Source organism: Berghia stephanieae, chromosome 6 (assembly GCF_034508935.2).
Source record: "Berghia stephanieae isolate SIO BIC M18660-M18661 chromosome 6, UCSD_Bste_1.3, whole genome shotgun sequence".
NCBI lineage: Eukaryota > Metazoa > Mollusca > Gastropoda > Nudibranchia > Aeolidiidae > Berghia > Berghia stephanieae.
Window position 1 is genome coordinate 41,676,758 of NC_088365.1, and position 22,505 is coordinate 41,699,262.

At 36.9% G+C, this 22,505-nt stretch overlaps 1 protein-coding gene and 1 long non-coding RNA gene across 9 annotated transcripts in view; one reads left to right on the forward strand and one right to left on the reverse strand.

Moving 5' to 3' along the window:
* Positions 1 to 1,522: 1,522 nt before the first annotated feature.
* Positions 1,523 to 13,652, forward strand: LOC144975687 (uncharacterized). Its single transcript, XR_013645965.1, has 3 exons — positions 1,523 to 1,749; positions 11,321 to 11,366; positions 13,561 to 13,652. It is a non-coding gene; the product is annotated as an uncharacterized LOC144975687 (long non-coding RNA).
* Positions 13,653 to 14,537: 885 nt separating this feature from the next.
* The window catches only part of LOC144975038 (transmembrane protein 116-like), a 54,095-nt gene continuing 46,127 nt past the window's right edge, over positions 14,538 to 22,505 (reverse strand). For 3 of the 8 annotated variants that reach the window (XR_013645856.1, XR_013645857.1, XM_078918701.1), the window contains one exon: positions 19,775 to 20,511. Coding sequence is in view for 3 of the 8 variants with exons in the window: in XM_078918701.1 (XP_078774827.1) it covers positions 20,346 to 20,511 (166 nt within the window). In the remaining 5 variants the exon portion in view is untranslated. Of the gene's footprint in view, positions 20,512 to 21,788; positions 21,805 to 22,505 lie in introns of those variants that run through there. The other 5 variants (XM_078918703.1, XR_013645855.1, XM_078918707.1 and 2 more) reach the window with 5 other exon arrangements.

The window sequence follows — 22,505 nt, forward strand, 5'->3', positions numbered from 1 at the left end:
CATTGGAAAGTGCTTTGATCACGTTTAGCCGATATTGCGCCATAAAAAAGTGCAATTTCCTGATTTCCTGGGGGGTTCTTGTTTGATTTTGGTATACAGTATTCCTCTCTCTCCCTCCCCCCTTCTTTCTCTCTCTCTCTCTCTCTCTCTCTCTCTCTCTCTCTCTCTCTCTCTCTCTCTCTGTTTTTGTTGTTTTTAAGGGTTTTACGGCGCTTGCAACACATTTAGGTTATATCAGCGCCAGTAAAAAGGAAGAAAATGGTATAGTAAAAAGTTCTAGAATTACAAATAAAGCATCCAAGAAAAAGTAAGACATAGGGGAATTGGGAACAAATAGGGATCAGATGTAGATTCCAAGAGCACACTATCAAAGTACTTAGTTTGAGACCACCTATAAGTCTCATCCGGACACAAGCACAAAATCAAACAAAGAGGAATACACTCAAATGCTTACATTAAACATTAAAAATAACAAATATAATAATTCATAACAGAGAGATGATTTACAAGGAAAAAAATATCATCTCCCAAAACAATAACTATGCATTTGACTGTTTCCCTCCCAGCCAGGACTCCGACGAGGGCCCGGAAAAAACCAAGTAATCCCATTCCAAGACAAAGACAGAAAGCATGTTGGGTAACAGATATAAGGCGATAGAAGACACAGTATGTACCTCCCAGCCCGCTATGGGAGATCAGGATCCCCACCCAGCTCTCTCTCTCTCTCCTCTCTCTCTCTCTCCTCTCTCTCTCTCTCTCTCTCTCTCCATCTCTCTCTCTCTCTCCATCTCTCTCTCTCTCTCTCTCTCTCTCTCTCTCTCTTGATATGTTACATTGTTTTGCTATTACTATACATGATGTGAGAATCTTGAACGGTTATTGATGCTGTGAGTTTAGGTAAAATACTCACCACATCCGCCAGCCGGAAATATCGTACGACACACAAATCCACGTGTAACCTTAAACATTTATAGATAGAACGAAAATGACGTCACTCAGTTCTTTGTTATTGTTTTTTTGTCATTCATGTTTATGAGTAATTCTCACTTAACTGTATTATCCAGACTATAAACGTTCAAGGTTACACATAGTTTTAGGTGTTGGTCCGTTATACTTCCGGATGACAATGTTGTTGAGAACCAAGCGCATACTATTTATAGTCTGATTTATATAATTTTGTGAGAACTAATCACCAAAATGGCTGTCTTAAAACAATAACGAAGAGTTGAGTGACGTCAATTTCGTTCTTTAAATAGTCTGATTGATATAATTTAATGAGAAGTAATCACGATTGTGAGCAAGACAAAAACTAGAAAAGAGAGGCTTGGAACGGTGACGTCAGTTTGTAATACCTCAAGTATGTGGACAAAAATCCCGTGCGACTGAGCGCACGGATCTGTGGCGCCAACACGTCGCCAGTCCCGTCCCGGGTATAAATCCCACCGTGTATGGGCTCTTTTAAAGGGAAACGAGAATTTTATGTTGTATGTTAATTTTTGTATAACTTTGTTTCACCAAAACAAATCATCTTGGATAGATCGTCATATCATAGTAGTATGCGTACGATTAGAAGCTGCCAACACGAAAAAGATAATTACTAACAAATTAGGTGTCATCTCACTTTAAAAAAGGTGACAGTTTTTAGTAATGTTGCATTCTATCTCGTGTGTGAGAGGAGTAAAACATTGTGATCCGCATCATTCATCAAGGAAAGTCAAGATGAATATCTCGTACATCTTCAATATACTGGTGAGACTAAATTGCAATTCTACTTCGATTTATATATATTATTAGGGACCATAACAGACAGTTTAATTATAAGTATTCAAAATGGGTTTCTTTTACTATAAGGTTCATAAAGTATTCTGATGGTCATGGATGAATTTTGAAAATCGATACATGAAACAGAAAATAATCGCAAATTAATTTTTCTAGAACTCGTGTAACTTTTTTTGTTTGCCAATTGGATTCAATAGTCTGATGTCACGTCGCCCGGCAAAGGCGGCCATCATGGTTCTAAACAAAGAAAATCTGTACTTTTTATTCTTCATACTGGCTAGAACTTTTCATATGTCTTGTGATCAAAATGTGTAAAAGTCAAAACGTGATCAAATTTATAATGTTTTCCCCCTCTGGATACGCTTTTATGCTCCTCGAAGAAATATTTCCGCCATTGTTCCGATAGTTTAGAGCCAGGTACTAAGTTACCATGCGTCATTACGAGGGAAGTGACGTTACGGCTGTTGAAGCGTATTGATGTAAGAAAATATTCTAAATTTTAACAGAACATCAAAAGGATTTATCCAAGGATTTATCATAGATTATGAAACGTATTTTTCAGTGACTCTCTAGAAAAATTAAAGAAACCAACAACAACAAAAAAGAAACCCCAAAAAATCTTAAGCTTTTATTTAGGGCAATATCCACTAAACGTAATCAAAGTGCTTTATAAAGGGTCTCTGTCCAACAGCAATACGTAACATGTAGAACGTGGCATGACGCTTTCTGGGTGATATTACACTTTTACCGACAGAAACAACGCTGTTTACGGCCAGGTACTCATTTTACAACTGAGTACGATGAGAGGATGTGAGTAAAGAGCCTTTTACAGGGACTCAATTGTGCGCCGAGCGAGGCTCGAATCCCGGACCTTCCGATCCGAAAGCGAGAGACATACCACGAACGCATAGCCGCGTAATATAATTTGAAATATACACAAAATATTTGTAAGATCTGCAATTGGTCGATATTTCTAAAATAATCCACGCTTTGGTCACCAGCATGACGAAATATCGTATAGTAGTAGTAGTAGTAGTAAGCTTCGCAGTCCGAATGACGCTTACTGAGAATTGTGTGATTCAGTCATGGTCGATAAGTATAGCTGCTCTCTCCATCCGGCCATGTTGTTAATTGTTTCCATTGGTCACGGTCCTGGGCCAGCGTTTTGAGGCTGTCAAGATCTTCTTGTGTCTTTAGTAGTGCGGGGCGGTCCTTGGCAAGCTTAAGGACCACGGTCCTACGGTCCTTGGGAAATGAAGACCGCAAGGACCGGTCCTAGGACCGGTCCTTTTCGACATTGAACATTCCTGAGAGACTGTTGGAAATTCGAACCGGTTTGACCTTTGAGACCATGGGATCGTTCATTCTTGAACCGTTAAAGACCGCTACACGATGAAAACCGTGGTCTACAGGAGTAAAACACATGGAGTAGTCACACTCATTTCAAATTGTAACCTAATTAGAGAAGAGGGTGATGCCTTCTTTATTTGCTCACCGTACTTCATTGTTACTTCGATAATTTAATAAAATTTGAAATTTATCCCCATTAACGGAGATAATGGCATCGCCCAAGGCGTTGATCGAGTTGTTCGTGGCGTTGATACACACACGCAACTCCTACCCCCCCCCCCCCCCACACACACACACACATTAGAGGGCAGCGAGCATTGAAGAGTAAGAGAGAGACGTGAAGTTATAATAAGAGGGGGTGGATGAGGTAATAAGAGGGGTCGATGGTGACTTTTCGCCAGATCTAACAAACTCAGCTACCCATTCATTGCTGAGTAGACAGGGATTCAGAAAAAAATCGACTGCACCCGGGATCGATCTCTGGCCCTTTGCGTATAAAGAGAGTGCTCTATCAACTGAGCTATCGGGGTCCCCAAATATTCTATTGGACTTTTTTAAAATTCAGACGTTATAACTGGGTTTTTTGGAAGGAAGAAACTAATGAAACTCATATTATTTGATTAGTAAAAACACCAACGAAATTTTAATATTATTGTATTATTTTAAATGACAACACTGCGATAGAAAGGAGTGGTGACAAGAGATGGACAAAAGAAAACAAAAAATCGGATTTGCTACTTGCTAGGTTCGACACACACACACACACACACACACACACACACACACACACAAACACACACACATCTTTAGTAGTCACATACATTTCAAACAATAACCCATTAGAGAAGAGGGGTCATGCCTTCACCATAGATCATTGTCATTGCGATCATTATGGTGTAGTAAATTTTGAAATTTACCCCGTATAATGGAATCGTCCAAGGCGTGCGCCTCCTGTTCCCCCCATCTCACACACGAAAGGGCGGTTTGCGGAGTGGAGGTTGGTGGTCGTCTGCCTGTATGGTCGTCTGTGTCGTTTAGTGTATGGCAAAGGGGGGTGGATGCGATTAATTAAGTGGGATGGGTGGTGATTGGTGGAAGATAGGCAACCGAAGCAACGAATCGCTGGGGCAGGGTTGCCAGTTTGGCATTTTAAATGCCAGATTCCAAAAATCTGGCATTTTTGAAAACCGTTTGGCATTAGAAAAATCATTTGGCATTTGGCATTTTCATTTGGCATTTTCTTTTCTTGTATATTATACTTCAAATGACACCTTTTCTTAATTATTTCTAAACGCGTAAAAACAAACATCTTCACATTTCTTTTTCATTCTTAAAATCCAACCGTGGTGTAGTGGTTTAGCACTCCACTTAGTAGTCAGTAGGTAAATAATTACCCCAACAGAAAATTTAGTATAATTCAAAAAAAAAAAAATAAAAAAAAAAAAGAAAAGAAAAAGAAAAGAAAACACGCAAGCCACCAGGATATGATAGTAAATTGTCTATCAAAAGTGAGTAGTTTTCTTAGTGGGGGTGGGAGTCAACAGACTTTGGCATCTTTTTGAGTGTTTTGGCATTTTTTGAGTCTTCCCCTGGCATTTTGTTGAAAAATAATCTGGCAACCCTGCGCTGGGGAAGTAGTAGGCTATGGCGCGAGACCGTAGGACCGTGGTCCTTGCAAGGACCGCCCCGCACTAGTTGAAAGGTGATAAGAAGTGAGGACCGCCGCCGATCTTCCCCTATGGGACCGGTCTTCGGTTCACAGCTAAAAGACCGTCGGACCGCGGTCTAGACCGGTCTTCAGCGCGGCACTACTAAACAGGTAACGTGTACTGTTGGTAATGAAAATGTATTTGCATATTGCCTTCTGACTTCTGAAGGAATAAATAAGGCAGTGTACAGCGCTTTAAACACGGTGAATCTATGTTGATATGATACGGTTTATGAATGTTTTTAATCATGTGCAAAAATAAGTTCACACTTATTTCTTCCTTTAAATCTTATGACACAATCCAATCATTACGTTGTGTTATATCGATGTTATTTTAAATGTTTATTACTGACCTATTTCATGAATGTAATTACGTATATCCCTTTCTTTACATTTACTCAAAAGATACAATACTTAGAAGTTGAAACTTCGAAATTTCGGCTTTCAAAAATGCGCACAAGTAAGAATTTTAGGGAAAGCAAAACCTCGGCAACTGTAGGCAATTAAATATAGGATTTTTACACCAATTTTGGAATCAGCCACCTTATTTAAATCAACGTAACTTTACATGATTTGATCAACGAACTGTTGTTTGTTTATTTGTTTGTTTGTTCATTTTTCTTTAACTGTACGTATACCAAGCCTAACAAAAATCATACATAGACTAAATATTGAGAACCGTACCTGATTGATTGGGCATTTCAGGCTGGGCTGTCTATTGCAGAATATTCACGCAGGTTTGGTAATATAACAAAAGGCTATTTACAAAGTAATAAAGACTAAAAGAAGAACGATGGAAGGTTTCAGCGAGAAAATACATTTCAAATCAGAAACAGGGTATGTGGTTCCTTAGTTTTTTGGGGATGGATCATGGGAGACGAAAAGACATCTTTGAGAGAGAATAAATGGCAAGTCATTATCTGACAGGCACATTAGAGACAATGGAATCGCAACAGTTTTTATTCATGACAATGCACCATTACATGGCTCGAATTATGCAGGCCTTTGTAGGAGAACAATCGTTTTAGGCAAGGGGGTGGTCATTAGTCAGTCCTGACAAGAACCCAATCCAGGACATGTGGGATACTATGACATCGTCTTGGTCCTCATCAAAACGAAGGTGATTTAAACCAGCTTCTCCAAGATGCCTGGGATAATCTAACGAAGGCGAGTAATTTCCCTGCATTTAGTTAAAGAAGGGCACACAAGGTATTAATAACGTTGTGTAAAATTGGTAGACTTTAACTCAATTTTTTGGTGTCACTTCTTAAACTTTCGCTATTATTTAAACAGGGGCATAGATGTTAACATGTTTATTACATATTGGATAAAGAAATGAATGAGCTTCTCTTGATATAAAACAAATGATTATAACTGTTTTGTACTAAAAAAATTAAAAGTGTTCAAACGAGTGAGAACTTACATTAGTAGGGGGAATTAGGTCCAAAAAAACATTGAATTGTGCAAACAGGGTTGAAAGCATGAAAATTACATATGTTGTAGAATGTGAAAAACCCTATAATTTATGATATAGAAACACTCTGAGAGATCAGTATTAGTTGAGATACAATGTTTTTAAGATTAGAAAATTTTGAAATGGACAACAATAATTTCTTTCATTTTTATTGTGTAAACATTCGAGGCAAGCCGACCAAAGGTTGTTTTACGTCATCCTTTGGATTCCCATTGGTGACTATTTTTAGCGTCGAAGCGGATGTTTTCCTTTCCTTTTACTTTCGATTCACGAACCATACAAACTATTTAATCGTAAATATTATTCATTTTCACTTCTTTTAAAGGACGTCTAGCGAGCAATATTCTATAACATGAGATTTTTTCTGCATCTGATTTAATAAGTATAATCAATTGCTCTAAAACGGACGGGCAGACGGGACGACGAGCAGAGGGGTAGAGAAAACAGACTAGCAGAACACAGCTCAATCAATGCCGATAACCGGTGTTGACAAAGGACAGTGCTCCTTCTCCCCTCCTCCTGTTTTCTTTTCTTTCCAAAAATACTGCTATAATCATTTTACGAGAGTTAAAACCTATTTCGGTCAAACTTGATGACAGTAAAGAGTCAGCATACCACTTACATTGCTATAATTATCATCATTATCATCATCATCAACCACTTTGATGCTATATTGTGGCACGTTATTTACTTTAGGTTATTTACCGCAAAGGGACAATGGGAGAATGTTCTATTTGTACTGTTGTGTCATGTAAGGCACTGCACACATTTTGCTTGCTGATGATGGGTCTTTAATTGCTGATGATGGGTCTTTAACAGAAAGAACGAAAGAAAGAGAGAGAGAGAGAGAGAGAGAGAGAGAGAGAGAGAGAGAGAGAGAGAGAAAAAAAAAAAAAAAAAGAGAGAGAGAGAGAGAGAGAGAGAGAGAAGAGGAGAGGAGAAAGAGAGAGAGAGGAGTTATGAAAGAATATTGCATATGCCTAATAAAGGAATACGTTTGCATGATTTCAGATACACATACAATAACAAAAAGAACTGCTCCCAAAGACTGGGACACGTGTTTGATATGCCAACAAGATAACCCAGACCGTTTATAATGTCCCTCTAAGTCGAGGAGGTATGACAAAAGGCAAGGCTATGAAGCTCTTATTGAAGATTTAACACACAGACTAGCAGAACACAGCTCAATAAATGCCGATAACCGGTGTTGACAAAGGACAGTGCTCCTTCTCCCCTCCTCCTGTTTTCTTTTCTTTCCAAAAATACTGCTACAATTATTTTACGTGAGTTAAAACCTATTTCGGTCAAACTTGATGGCAGTAAAGAGTCAGCATACCACTTACATTTCTATAATTATCATCATTATCATCATCATCAACCACTTTGATGCTATATTGTGGCAAGTTATTTACTTTAGGTTATTTACCGCAAAGGGACAATGGGAGAATGTTCTATTTGTACTGTTGTGTCATTATGTAAGGCACTGCACACATTTTGCTTGCTGATGATGGGTCTTTAACAGAAGAGAGAGAGAGAGAGAGAGAGGGGAGAAGAGAGAGAGAGAGAGAGAGAGAGAGAGAGAGAGAGAGAGAGAGAGAGAGAGAGTTATGAAAGAATATTGCATATGCCTAATAAAGGAATACGTTTGCATGATTTCAGATACACATAAAATAGCAAAAAGAACTGCTCCCAGAGACTGGGACAAGTGTTTGATATGCCAACAAGATAACCCAGACCGTTTATAATGTCCCTCTAAGTCGAGAAGGTATGATAAAGGGCAAGGCTATGAAACTCTTATTGAAGATTTAACACAATTCAATTCTTTGGTTTGTGATGAAAACAAGTTGGATGTATCTATTTTTTTTTATTCATCAGAAAGAAATGAGATTATTGAAAGCTTAAAACAAAATGATGCTAAGTGGCATAAGTATTGTTGTGTAAAATTTAATGCCAACAAAATTAGGCGGTTAGAATTAAAGAAATCTAAAAGAATTGCCCTACAAGAATTCCAAACTTCGACATTTGTCTTGGAGGAGTCACCGAATGAATATATTTTGCAACCCACGGGAATAATGAGATAACGTTCAAAATTAGAGATTGGCTATAATAAACAAACGTGCTTTTTTGTAAAAACATGGAATCGGGAGTACTCCATTCTGTAATGACAACAGATATAGAAAAATATTCGTGCAATAGCGTTATCTATAAAAGATTCTGATATGTTATTTATTGCCGGAGGAGATTTAGTCGCTCAGGAGGCACACTACCGCCCTATACCATAAAATTTGTCATGCACGATACTTAAAAAAACAAGCTTGAAAAGATGTCACTGCTGATGATAATCATGATGTCACAGTTCTCGAAAGAAGTCGAGCTTTTGCTAATATTATATCTTTTATAGAAGAAAACCCTGCAACAAATGTGACGATCGACATGAACCACTGTGGAGATTATTTCCAGAATTGTCAAAAGTGTCCCAAAAACTCATCAAATGTTCATGTAAGAGAGAATGTATCGGCACCCGATGAAAGTGTTTAAGGCCCGGTTTGCCTTGCACGGACTTGTGTAGATGCGGTGTGTGTGTGTGTGTGGGGGGGGGGGGGGGGGGGGGGTGTTAGGTCAGTACAGTAATGAGTAAAATTCTCTCTCTCTCTCTCTCTCTCTCTCTCTCTCTCTCTCTCTCTCTCTCTCTCTCTCTCTCTCTCTCTCTCTCTCTCTGTCTCTCTCTCTTCCTCTCTCTCTCCGTCTCTCCCGCTCACTCCCTCTCCCCCCTCTCCATATTTTATCTACTAGTTAGGTTAGTACAGTAATGAGTAAAATTCTCTCTCTCTCTCTCTCTCTCTCTCTCTCTCTCTCTCTCTCTCTCTCTCTCTCTCTCTCTCTTTCTCTCTCTCTCCGTATCTCCCGCTCACTCCCTCTCCCACCTCTCCCGCTTTTATCTACTAGTTACAACACGAAATAACCATCAGTTAGCTCCCGTAAATGGTTACCGGTGTATTTAAAGTTTTAGAACGCACATTGTATTGTCGTGGTTATTTCCTCGGATAAGTAATGCTATATAGGAAAAAATAAAAGAGCTAAAAACGCACTGTTATGATAAATTGCCAGAGTGGTTCTATATCAGGTGTTATTTATACGGGTCATAGCTACCTATGTGACAATTTTCAGGATTTCAACCCCAATGTGCACGCTTTTAGCCTAATTTTCCCAAATACAATGAATATGAAGAAAATATATATTTTTAAGCAGTTATTTCCCTTGTTTAATATAACTGTAATAGGTAAAATCTAAGGCCTGAAACCGATACGTTATGATTGATTGCCAGAGTGGTTCTATATCAGATCTTTTTTCCATGGGTCTTAGCAACCTGTATGCAAATTTTCATGCTTTCAACCCGAATTTACACGGTTTTAGCCTAATTCCCCCTACTACATGTGTACATGACTGTATAATTTGTATTTATCGATTTCCTTCTATTTTTAGAATCATACAATTTTTGACCAATATTTTGTACTTGAGAAGAACACTTTATGAGTTTAGTCCCTCTTCTTGGTGCTAATATCCCAAATAAATAGTTCAAATATTGCACGGTTTACGCACCCATTTTACGCACAAAGTATGTAGTCAGTACCAGGCAATAGGCAATGACGGAAATGGTAAGAGTGATGCAATTCTATGTATAATGGCGATAGCAGGCGACTTGCATGATATAAAATGGAAATGGGTTCAATATTAAAGCATGTTGGAGGAATATAAATAGTGCAAAGCGCATTTGGCAAGCTTATACCATGATAAATACGCATTAACGTGGGACTTAAAACAATTGATTGATTCAAATTTTTAAAAAATTCCACATGCGTCAAAAACTATTCTGGTCACGTTGGTTAACGTTTGTAGTGGCTATTCTCCTTTGACATGGTGTGATGACCCAAAGGTATGATCGCTTTTTATTTCTTTTTTTTTTTTTTTTTTTGTTTGTTTTAAGAATTTTATGTCAACTCTACGGCAGTATGAACGCCCCGCGGGAGTGCTGAACTTGAACTTATCAAATTAAGAAATTAAGGAGCAGGCACCGGTGTAAGATAAAGAACTGAACAAGCGTGTATGAAAGGTGCCAGACAAAGCAAGAAAGAAAAATACAAGAGAAAAAAAAACCATCCCAAAAATTATCAATCTTCTTCTTCTTCTTCTTCTTCTCCTTCCCTTCTCCTTCTTCTTCTTCTTCTTCTTCTTCTTCTTCCTTCTCCCTTCTCCTTCTTCCTTCTCCTTCTCCTTCTCCTTCCCTTCTCCTTCTTCTTCTCCTCCTCCTCCTTCTTCTTCTTCTTCTTCTTCTTCTTCTTCTTCTTCTTCTCCTTCCCTTCTCCTTCTTCTTCTTCTTCTTCTTCTTCTTCTAAACCAACCGACAGACTGAGCTCTTCTATCGTTGTTGCATTTACAAATTTTTCGCCGTGCCTTTTGTTTTACATTTTCATATTTGTAAATTCAATATCAATATATTTTGAATGATTATTTAATGCGATTGAAGCAACAAAAGACATATATAATACTATGTTGCGCATTTGTAGAAAATAATTGTCAGCCAGATGCCGCGTGTCATCTATATAGACGAAAAATAAGAACGGGGAAGGCGTCGTAATTAGAATAAAAATCAATCAGTCATTTGTCACAGTGTATTCAATCAATATAGGTCGTTCACGGGTTTTATTACGAAGTGCTATTGAATCTGAATGTCACAAAACACGACCATGAACTCATACATACATGTTAATAATCTGGCGGAAGAATGGGATATTGTGCTTCGTAAAAAAAAATTATTTTGTTAATGGTGGTCCTGTCCATTCAAAACGTCAATAGAGCAGGAATAATTCTAAGTTAATGATCGATATGGCACTAGTCAAATTGTACCTTTAAAAAAAAATCATGTTGCTAATTTTATTTTGACCTCAAATGATTATTGGAAATTGGCATGACTTCTCCATTTATCATTTTATCTGTCAATATTTTTTCAGGGGTGTCCTTATGGGTATCATTGTCCAGGAGGTACCCTTACGTGCGGTAAGTATTTCCCTTCATTTTGTTATTGAACCACGTTGTGCAATGATGATGATGATGATGATGTGTAAGATGTGTGCTTACAACTGTTTACGGTTAATCTGGGGTGTGGGAAGTTCTGGTAGATAGATGGATATAGTACGGTGGCTGGTCAGTAGATTAATTACTCAACTTCTCACGAGATGACCTTAGAAGATACGTTGGGCAGTACTCCCACTTAACTGTCTTATAGGTATCGATCCCCAATTAGTGAGATAGTATGGGAGAAAATATGCTTGAGTTGATAATTACCTGCCATAATTAATTGATAAAAACTAAAACAAATTGCTCATTAATAGACGTATCCAATCAATGTCGCAATCCGATGTGACTTGACCATTCTAAAAATATGTGGGAGGACCAATTACATTTAGGAAGGGTGGGATGGAATTATAGGAATATGGAATCGTATGCTTTACAATGGCATGTAAAGTCAGTTTTGAACATATTATTATCTCAAATGACTCTCTAGTTTAGCTTGAATTTAGGATACTATATCATTTCTTATTTCAGACTCCCGATTTTTTATAATCAAACTATGTAAAGTTTGATGCCAAGGAATAAAACGAATTTATGACTTTGAGATCGTGCTATTTCAATTTTAAAAATCAATCATCAGCCAGCAATGTGTATGAACAGCTTTGCCATAGATGATGATGACAATAATAATGATAGTAATAATAATAATAATAATAATAATAATAATAATAATAATAATAATAATAATAATAATAATAATAAAATAGATGATGATGATGATGATGACGACAATGATAATAATAATAATAATAAATATAATAATAATAATGATAATGATAATAATAATAATAATAATAATAATGATGATGATGATGATGATGATGATGATGATAGGCGATTGACATGTAGGAGGAGACAGGCAATTGACATGTAGGACAAGAAAGGCAATTGACATGTAGGACGAGAAAGGCGATTTACATGTAGGACGAGACAGGCGATTTACATGTAGGACAAGACAGACGATTTACATGTAGGACGAGACAGACGATTTACATGTAGGACGAGACAGGCGATTTACATGTAGGACGAGACAGACGATTTACATGTAGGACGAGACAGACGATTTACATGTAGGACGAGACAGGCGATTTACATGTAGGACGAGACAGGCGATTTACATGTAGGACGAGACAGGCGATTTACATGTAGGACGAGAAAGGCGATTTACATGTAGGACGAGACATGCAATTGACATGTAAGATGAGACAGGCGATTGGCATGTAGGACGAGACAGGCGATTTACATGTAGGACGAGACATGCAATTGACATGTAAGATGAGACAGGCGATTGGCATGTAGGACGAGACAGGCGATTTACATGTAGGACGAGACAGGCAATTGACATGTAAGACGAGAAAGCGATTTACATGTAGGACGAGACAGGCAATAGGATTCAGTAGTCTGATGTCACGCCGCCCGGCAACGGCGGCCATCTTGGTTCTAAACAAAGAAAATCATGACTTTTTATTCTTCATGCTGGCTAGAACTTTTTATTCCCTTTTCATATGCCTTGTGATCAGAATGTGTAAAAGTCAAAACATGATCAAATTTATGGGGTTTTTTTTCTTTTGGAAACGCTTTTATGTTCGCCGGATAAATATTTCATACGGGCGTCCGCCATTGTTCCGATAGTTTAGAGCCAGTGTTACTAAGTTACCATGCGTCATTAGGAAGGAAGTGACGTTACGACTATTGAAGAGTATTGACATGTAAGATGAGACAGGCGATTGGCATGTAGGACGAGACAGGCTATTGGCCTGTAGAGCGAGACAGGCGATATTATATCTTAAATCCAAGGATAAGACGATATTTCTCTATTGTTTGTCGGGATTGTAAGTGGTGTATTCATGTTTTTGTTATTGGCTGAAGAAGGGTTTTGAGTCCGGAATGTTCTGTGTTTAGTATTTTGTTCTTTTTCGCAGCTGTTATAATATATTGATTTTTGTTTTATGACTTTTTGGAACACCTTAAACCTCGCATTGAGTACTTTTGTGGATATTACTCGAAATAAAGGATAACGTTTTTTTGTTGTTTTAACTTTCCCTTTGGGGGGGGGGGGGGGTGTCTTTTTGTATTTTAGTCTCAACTTTGTGCATTTTGTATATTTTTCCCCCCACAGTTCCTGAGAAATGATCCACGGACTACAGGAACCCGTTTCATCATTATGTCTTTTCCTATAAAATCAAAATAAAATAGACGTCTAATCAAGAATGGTTTTGTGCGTCTTAAATCAATTATTGTCAACTATTAAGTTATTAAGGAGTTTGAAATTCTTTCAAAATACAATATCTACGAAGTTTCCCTCCTACACAATGGTGTCACCGCTCGACCCATCATATTTCTTTCACTTCAATATGCATGTCACGCAGTTTGTGACTTGTAGATTCCGGGTTTATGTCCTGCTGCGGGCTTCATAAGGTTGATTCTTTGAAAGAGAAAATGATCTTTATTTATCTCATCACACTCAGAGTAAAATGATTACCTGGCCGGTAACAACGCCGTGGCCTGTAGTTTAGATTTTGAAATGAGAGGTATTTTTCATATATATGCATATACGTATTTCTCTCTCTCTCTCTCTCTCTCTCTCTCTCTCTCTCTCACTTCTCTTTATATATATATATATATATATATATATATATATATATATATATATATATATATATATATATATATATATATCTTGTGGGTGGGTTCTTTGGTTCAGTTTGTTCTACAGTCGACCATCATGGGCATCATTGTAGTCTAGAGGTCGAATGTCAATATCATGTTATTTGATTCATCATGACGAATGTAAGTTAAAATATGAAAAGAACGAAATATTATCTATACCGAATGTGTTGGTAATTCCTCTTTATAAATCTTTTGCATTGAAAGTATGAAGGAACCCCACCCAGTACTTAGTTTGAGATCACCTATACGATAAGTCTCATCAGGACACAAGCACAAATCAAAATAAGACTGTATTAAATCAAACACAATTTCGTTTATTCCATAAATAACTCAACAATAGATACCGTAATGATTTTGTTTAGCTTCCCCCCCCCCCCCCCCCCCCTCAAGCATCTACTAAAATGAAATAACACAAGCAATAATGAATGACAAAATAAAATAAATTTATCTTGGTTTACAACGAAAGTATTTTTTTCGCAATTCTTGAGGACATTTCTAGTAATTTTAAAGTCACAACCTTGACACTGTAGTAGCAGCCATTATTATTATACTATATAAAAAGTTACAATCAGTAACATTCAACAGCGAAGAAAAGAAAATCAAGTGTGGAAAAACAACAATCAACAATAAGTATCATAATAGCAAATGATAGGATGAGCAATACCAGGTGCTTGTCTTTATTTCAGGGGTTTAACGGAGTTTGTGACACTTTTAGGTCAATTAGTAGTCCTCTAGAGCCATTGGGCCCATGGAGCCGGAGTTTATCCCGATTTCTATAGCGTGAAACAGACAATAGCAACTGCTTGCTATCCTTTGGATAGGACGTTAGCTTATCACAAAGTACTTTCCGCCAAATCTAAAAGACTCAGCTACCCATTCACTGATGGGTGGACAGGGGGGTCAGAAAAAATCTCGACTGCACCCGGGATCGATCTTGATCCCTTTGTGTGTGAAGCGAGTGCTCTACCAACAGAGCTATCGGGACCCTCTTAGGTCAATTAAGGACCAATAAAAAGTAGTCAGTAGAATAGTCAAAAGATTCAAGACCTGCGATTACAAGAATCCATGACAAAAGGAAACAAAACATAAGAAAATAAAGGAGCAAGTTCAAATAGGGAACACTAGACATAAGAGACAGCACATGATCTCAACGGTACACCTTAAAAAAAAAGGGAAGTTTGTTTGTTTTTAAGGATTTTACGGCACTTGCAACACATTATGTTTTTAAAAATTATTTTTAAGGGTTTTACGGCGCTTGCGACACATTAAGGTCATATCAGCGCCAGTAAAAAGGAAGAAAATGGGATAGTATAAAGTGTATTTGTTTTTATGTTTTTAAGGGTTTTACGGCGCTCGCAACACACAATGTCATATCAGCGCCAGTAAAAAGGAAGAAAACGGGATAGTAAAAAGTTCTAGAATTACAATTAAAAAGCACACAAGAAAAGGTAAGACAAAGGGGAATTGGTTCAAATAGGAAACAGATGTAGATTCCAAGAGCACACTATCAAAGTACTTAGTTTGAGATCACTGAGTCTCATCCAGACACAAGCACAGATCCCCACTACGAGGAACACACTCAAATGTTTACAAATCATATGTTAAAAATGAAAAGAGTAACAGTACATAACAGAGAGATGATTTACAAGGAAAAAAATATCATCTCCCAAAACTATAACTACAAATTCGACTGTTTCCCTCTCAGCCAAGGACTCCGACCAAGGTCAGGGTAAAACCAAGCAATCTCACTCCAAAACAAAGACAGAAAGCAATTGAAAAACAGATAAGAGGGGATAGAAGACACGGCAAGTACCTCCCTGCCCACTCTGGGAGGTAGGAACCCCACCCAGTATAAAGTTCTAGAATTACAATTAAAGCACAAAAGAAAAGGTGAAACAAAGGGGAATTGGTTCAAATAGGGAACAGAAGTAGATTCCAAGAGCACACCGTCAAAGTACTTAGTTTGAGATCACCTAAAAGTCTCATCCAGACACAAGCACAGGTCCCAACTAAGAGGAATACACTCAAATGTTTACAAATCGTATAATATAATATGTTAACCTAACATAATACAATGCATAACATAGAGATGATTTACAAGGAAAAAAATATCATCTCCCACAACTATAACTATACATTCGACTGTTTCCCTCCCAGGCAAGGAACTCCGACCAGGGCCAGGTCAAAACCAAGTAATCTCATTCCAAGACAACGACAGGTTTTGTTTTGTTGTTTTTAAGGGTTTTACGGCGCTTGCAACACATTATGGTCATATCAGCGCCAGTAAAAAGGAAGAAAATGGGATAGTAAAAAGTTCTTGAATTACAATTAAAGCACCCAAGAAAAGGGAAGACAAAGGGGAATTGGTTCAAATAAGAAACAGGTGTAGATTCCAAAAGCACTCTATCAAAGTACTTAGTTTGAGATCACTAAAAGTCTCATCCAGACACAAGCACAGGAACACACTCAAATGTTTTACAAATCATATATAATATAAAGAAAGCATAATACAGTGCATGACAGAGAGATGATTTACAATGAAAAAAATATCATCTTCCCAAAACTAACTATACAATCGACTGTTTCCCTCTCAGCCAGGGCATCTGGCCAGGACCAGGACAAAACCAAGTAATCTCATTCCAAGACAAAGACGGAAAGCATGTTGGAAAACAGATATAAGGGGATAGATGACACAGCAGGAAACAATTGGAAAACGGGTTGGGGGGATAGAAGACACAGCATGTACCTCCCTGCCCACTATGGGAGGTCAGGATCCCCACCCAGTGCAACACATTAAGGTCATATCAGCGCCAGTAAAAAGGAAGAAAATGGGTTAGTAGAAAGTTCTAGAATTACAATTAAAGCACCCAAGAGAAGGTAAGACAAGGGAAATTGGTTCAATTAGGAAACAGATGTAGATTCAAAGAGCACACCATCAAAGTACTAAGCTTGAGATCACCTGAACGTCTCATCCAGACACAAGAAGCACAGGTTCCCACTAAGAGAAAACACTCACACTCACATGTTTACAAATCATATATAATATGTATATAAAACATAATACAATGCATAACAGAGAGATGATTTACAAGATAAAAAACATCATCTCCCAAAACTAACTATCCACTTGACTGTTTCCCTCCCAGCTAGGTATCCGGTCCGTACCAGGACAAAACCAAGTAATTTCATCCCAAGACAGAAAGCATGTTGGAAAGAAGATAAAGGGGTATAGAAGACAGATTAAGTGCCTCCCTGCCCACTATGGGAGGTCAGGAACCCCACCCAGATTTTCAACATTTAAGATAAGCATGAACACTTAATCGAAAGAGTTATCCTGCTTGTGATATTCATTAAAAATCCTGTTCTACAATTAATTACACACGATTTAGATAGTGTACAATCAATGGATTTCATTGGATTATAATACTGAAAGATTATATACAACAGATCATCAATACACATACGTTTTTTTTTCATTAAATATATATGGTTGTGGATTACTATGGTTAAATACACTTACACACACACACACACACACACACATACAGATTGGCAGCAAACAAATGTCATTCTATCTCTACTCTTAATTATAATATAATTACAATATACAAAACATATACCTCCCATATTATAATATACATAGTATACATTTTGTGTTTTTAAAATATTTTAAACTTCGATGCAAAAACCAGAGAAAATCAATCAATAAGGAAGTCAATATCAGATTTGAAATAAACGTTCTAGATTTTTAAAAAACAATTAGGAAAAAGTTAAGTACAAAACTTTGGTTTTTAAATATAAAGAGTTCAGTATGATAGAGAATTTACAAATATATAAAGTAAGGGGAAATATGTGGCAGATGTATAATTATATACATTATACAGTTATACATTCATTAGAGTGACAATTATCGTTGTAATCACCTAAAACAAAACAAAACAAAAAAATGACTTGAATGCACCCAATGAATAATAATGTATTTTTGAACATCTACATACCAGGAACCCATTTCAAAACAATGACCCTTGACAAGACCTATATATATATAGATGTATGTTTGTTTTTGTCTTTAATGGTTTTACGGCGCATGCAACACATTAAGGTCATATCAGCACCAGTAAAAAAAAAAGAAAATGGGATAGTAAAAAGTTCTAGAATTACAATTAAAGCACCCAAGAAAAAGTAAGACAAAGGGGAATTGGTTCAAATAGGAATTAGATGTAGATTCCAAGAGGATACTATCAAAATACTTAGTTTGAGATCACCTATAAGTCTCATCCGAACACAACCACAAGATCCAGCAAAGAGGAATACACGCAAATGCTCAACATTATACATTTAAAATAACATACATGTATAATTAATAATACATAACAGAGAGATGATTTACAAGGAAAATAATATCATCTCCCAAACAATAACTATGCATTTGACTGCTTCCCTCCCAGCCAAGGACTCCGGCCAGGGCCAGGACGAAACCAAGTAATCTCATTCCAAGACAAAGACAGAAAGCAAATGGGAAAACAGCTATAGAGGATAGAAGACACAGTGATTGCCACCCTGCCCACTATGGGAGGCCAGGTCCCCCATCAAGAAAATGGGATAGTAAAAAGTTCTAGAATTACAATTAAAGCACCAAAGAAAAGATAAGACAAAGGTAATTGGTTCAAATAGGAAACAGATGTAGATTCCAAGAGCACACTGTCAAAGTACTTAGTTTGAGATCACCTAAAAGTCTCATCCAGACACAAGCACGGGTCCCAACGAAGAGGGATACACTCCAATGTCTACAAATTACAAAAGAGGCTGAGAGAGAGAGAGAGAGAGAGAGAGAGAGAGAGAGAGAGAGAGAGAGAGAGAGAGAGAGAGAGAGAGAGAGAGAGAGATTACTCTGCCAGAGTGAGTTATGAATTGATTTTCTATTTTCTATTTCTTTGTGGCCTAACCAATCCCCTTTCCAACGTCTACTCATCCTAGTCACCACATTTCGTGTCACTTTTGACATTTGGTGACAGCCTGTCAAGGTTGTCATAAAAACGCAACTGTCACCAAACTTCATGCAACTGAGCACAGGTGTCAACTTTTGACACACGATGTTGATTTTCCATGGGTCTTCCGCAGGGCACATCGCGAGCACACGGATAAGCCAGGTGAACACTTTTCACACAAAAATATTTGAGACTGCAAAAACAGTGGAAAATTTCGAAGAAAATCCCAAAGTCCATGAAATCCGCGGAAGATTATCAACACTGTCTCATTCCAAGACAAAGACAGTAATCAAGTCAGAAACAGATAAAGCGGGATAAGAGACAAGACATAGCAAGTGACCTCCTCACCACTATTGGAGGTCAGACGACCCCACCCAGAATCTGAAATAAAACTTTAATTTAAACATAAAACGATGAATGAGAATGGTGTCAAGTAAAAGCGGGTCTCTGGAGATAATCATAGATGTTAGCAATAGAGGAAAAACAACGTTTTTAAAAAGGGTATATGGTATTTCACATGAATGAAGTATAACCAATAGTGCCTTGTATGAGGCAAAATCAGAAAAGGAAAAAAAAGAGAAAGTTTGCTGGGAGAGGAGTTTGAATATGTACTCATATTGGACAGATATTATGTAAAACATTATTTTAACATTAATATTTATCCAACACTCCGTCTTTTTTATTTTAATTTTTTTTTTGTTACTTTTTATCCTGCTTCTAACATACAAAAGAGAGAAAAAAAATCTATATACAGACCTGCCAACCCTTCACATTCCAAAATAAAAGTCAGAAAATAGGAATTTGAGATAAAAAAAATAGAAGTTTTGTCAGAAATGGATAATTTCCTATCAGAATTACCACCATTTTTGTCACCAAATACAAACACAGCTGGCAAGGCAAAACTATCACATGTGTTAGGTCATGGAATGGGGAAAGGGGGAAAGGAGTGCAATCAATCTTCCTATTTACTTCCCTTTTAGCAAACATTAAAATATTTTATTTTCACCTTTTTCAGATCCCCTCCCCCCTTTCTTATCATTATCATCAATTATAAATGTATTTTGAAAATCGGAATTTTAGAGACAATGATGGAATGGCGGGAGGAAAGGGTGAAAATAGGAATGATTCCGCCAAAAGAGGAAGGGTTGGCAGGTAGCCAACATACAGTTGCCAAAATTTGTCATAAAGGTAACACTAACACCTTCCAAAGTGATTTTCCTGTTAACATTTTCACAACAGAAATAACCTAAAAATTATCATTCCGGAAATTCTTGATGGACTCCTCCAGGTTCTCCGGCACTTCTTCCTCTTTCCCAAGAAGTTTATCATCACCCTCTTCACTATCAAGAATCGAGACATCCATTGAAGCCGATGATCCCACCCTCTTTCGACACTGACACAAACATTCAGAGCTGATGAGATAGGAACAAGATAGAGGCAATAGCAAAAACAAAATTTATTAAAAATTAATTTGACACCGTTGCTTTGAGTAAAAGTTATGTGTTTTCTTAAATATTCTGCAAACCTCTATTGTATTTGATGCACATTTTAATTCATAATTAAAATTATCAATGACTCAAACATGTTAGTTTCTATGGATTACTCAGCATCAGGAGAAATGTGATCAACAGAAATGTGATGTTAAGTGGACATCCATTTCACCAGACTGGAACCTCCTCAAATATTTATCTTTTAGAGTATCTCTAGGACACCAGGTTCAATCCTAGGTCTGGAAAGTATTTTTCGCCACAAATCTGTTCATCTAGCAGACCTGATTCTCTTTAGATTTGGTGGAAGGTCACTTTCCAACTTATTTCTTTGACACAGCATTTTTCTACTCTCAATATGGGACTCACTTTACAACATGGTACAATACTAAAACAATTCGTAAACTATATCAATAAACACACACACACACATAAACACACAAACACACACACACACACACCAGGGAAATCTCCAAAAACAAAAGCAATGTAGTCATTGGTAAATTTCGCATTAAGGTATAATTATGCCTCAATAGCAACAAGCTTTCTGGGGGACAATTTGGGATAACCATGACCTTTACGACCATAAACATTTTGCTACCTTGGGTTCCTTTTATTTTATTGGGGAAGGGGGGGGGGGGGGTAGCGTTCTCCTATCTCACATGTGAGACATTGCAACAGAAAATTATTGACTAATGTCATTCCTGTTATAGCTAATTTAGCTACATTTTTCACTTAGGTGAAATACTAGATGCTCGTCAGTTAATTTTTCAGCTCATGTCTACTTAGGTTGGGTTTCTTTTGATATTTTGGAAAAGGACATCTTTTCCATCAAGAAAATAATTTGGAATTGAAGAAGTCTTATCTTGTCATTAAGTCACAACTCCCTGCAACGAAGATAATCACGCTGTGAGTGTGGTGAGAACAGACAAGTCTTGTCATTTGACCTGACCAATGATGAGAATCTGGTATTGTATCTAAGTGAAAAATCTTTCAACATTCAATATACATTATATATTTAGATAAATGAGGCATATCATTCATATTGTTTAATTTTCTTTTTTAAAGTTTGGAAGGGATAAACTAAAAGTTAGTTTTAGTTCAGCGAATAAAATGCATAGATAACAATAGCAATTTTTAAAAATTATAATAAAATTTTAGAATAAATAAAACGGATAAAAAAAACATTAAAAGCTAATATTCCCAACACAACGATCTCTGAAATGAGAAAAAAAAACAAACACTCAAATGTTAAAGTTAATACAAACAAAGCAGAATCAGAAACACAAGAGGGATAACGGTGAAAAAAATGAAGAAAAAAGGCCACCATCATTTCTACAAATAACCTCATCCTTCCACTTGTAGAAATTGGGTGAATACTGATTTATAAAATGCCTTTATCACATTTCTTAATAAAAGATTACTTCTGAGATAAAGACATCTTTAAAAGTTTCAATGTTGACGTCTTGTCTTTTAAAAAAAAAAATTTATGGCGGCATGAAGGGAAGCTGTGTGAAGCCTTGGTCAGTAAAATAAAAAGTAAAATTTATAGCTTCACACTGAGTAAACTTATGTATTAGTTGTTAATCATTATTCAGCAAAGAACAACTAAAAAATAAAACAATAATACTATTACTATATGATCATTAAACTGTATTGTAGTGATCCAGTAGGTAATTTGAGAACAAAGATTGAAGTTATTATCAGGGGCCAAGGTAAGCATTAACCTGTCATCTGCATTTTTTGCCAAGTTGGGCCCTAAAAATTGCCAAAATTTGCCAAGGAATTTGCCAAAAAGACCAAATTTGCCGAGCAGAACTAAGCCTCGGGGTAAAAATTAACACGCTATATGGAAAGTTAAATATAAAAGACATTTTATTACAATTGAAGGAGGCTGCATTTATTATTTTCCGCATTGT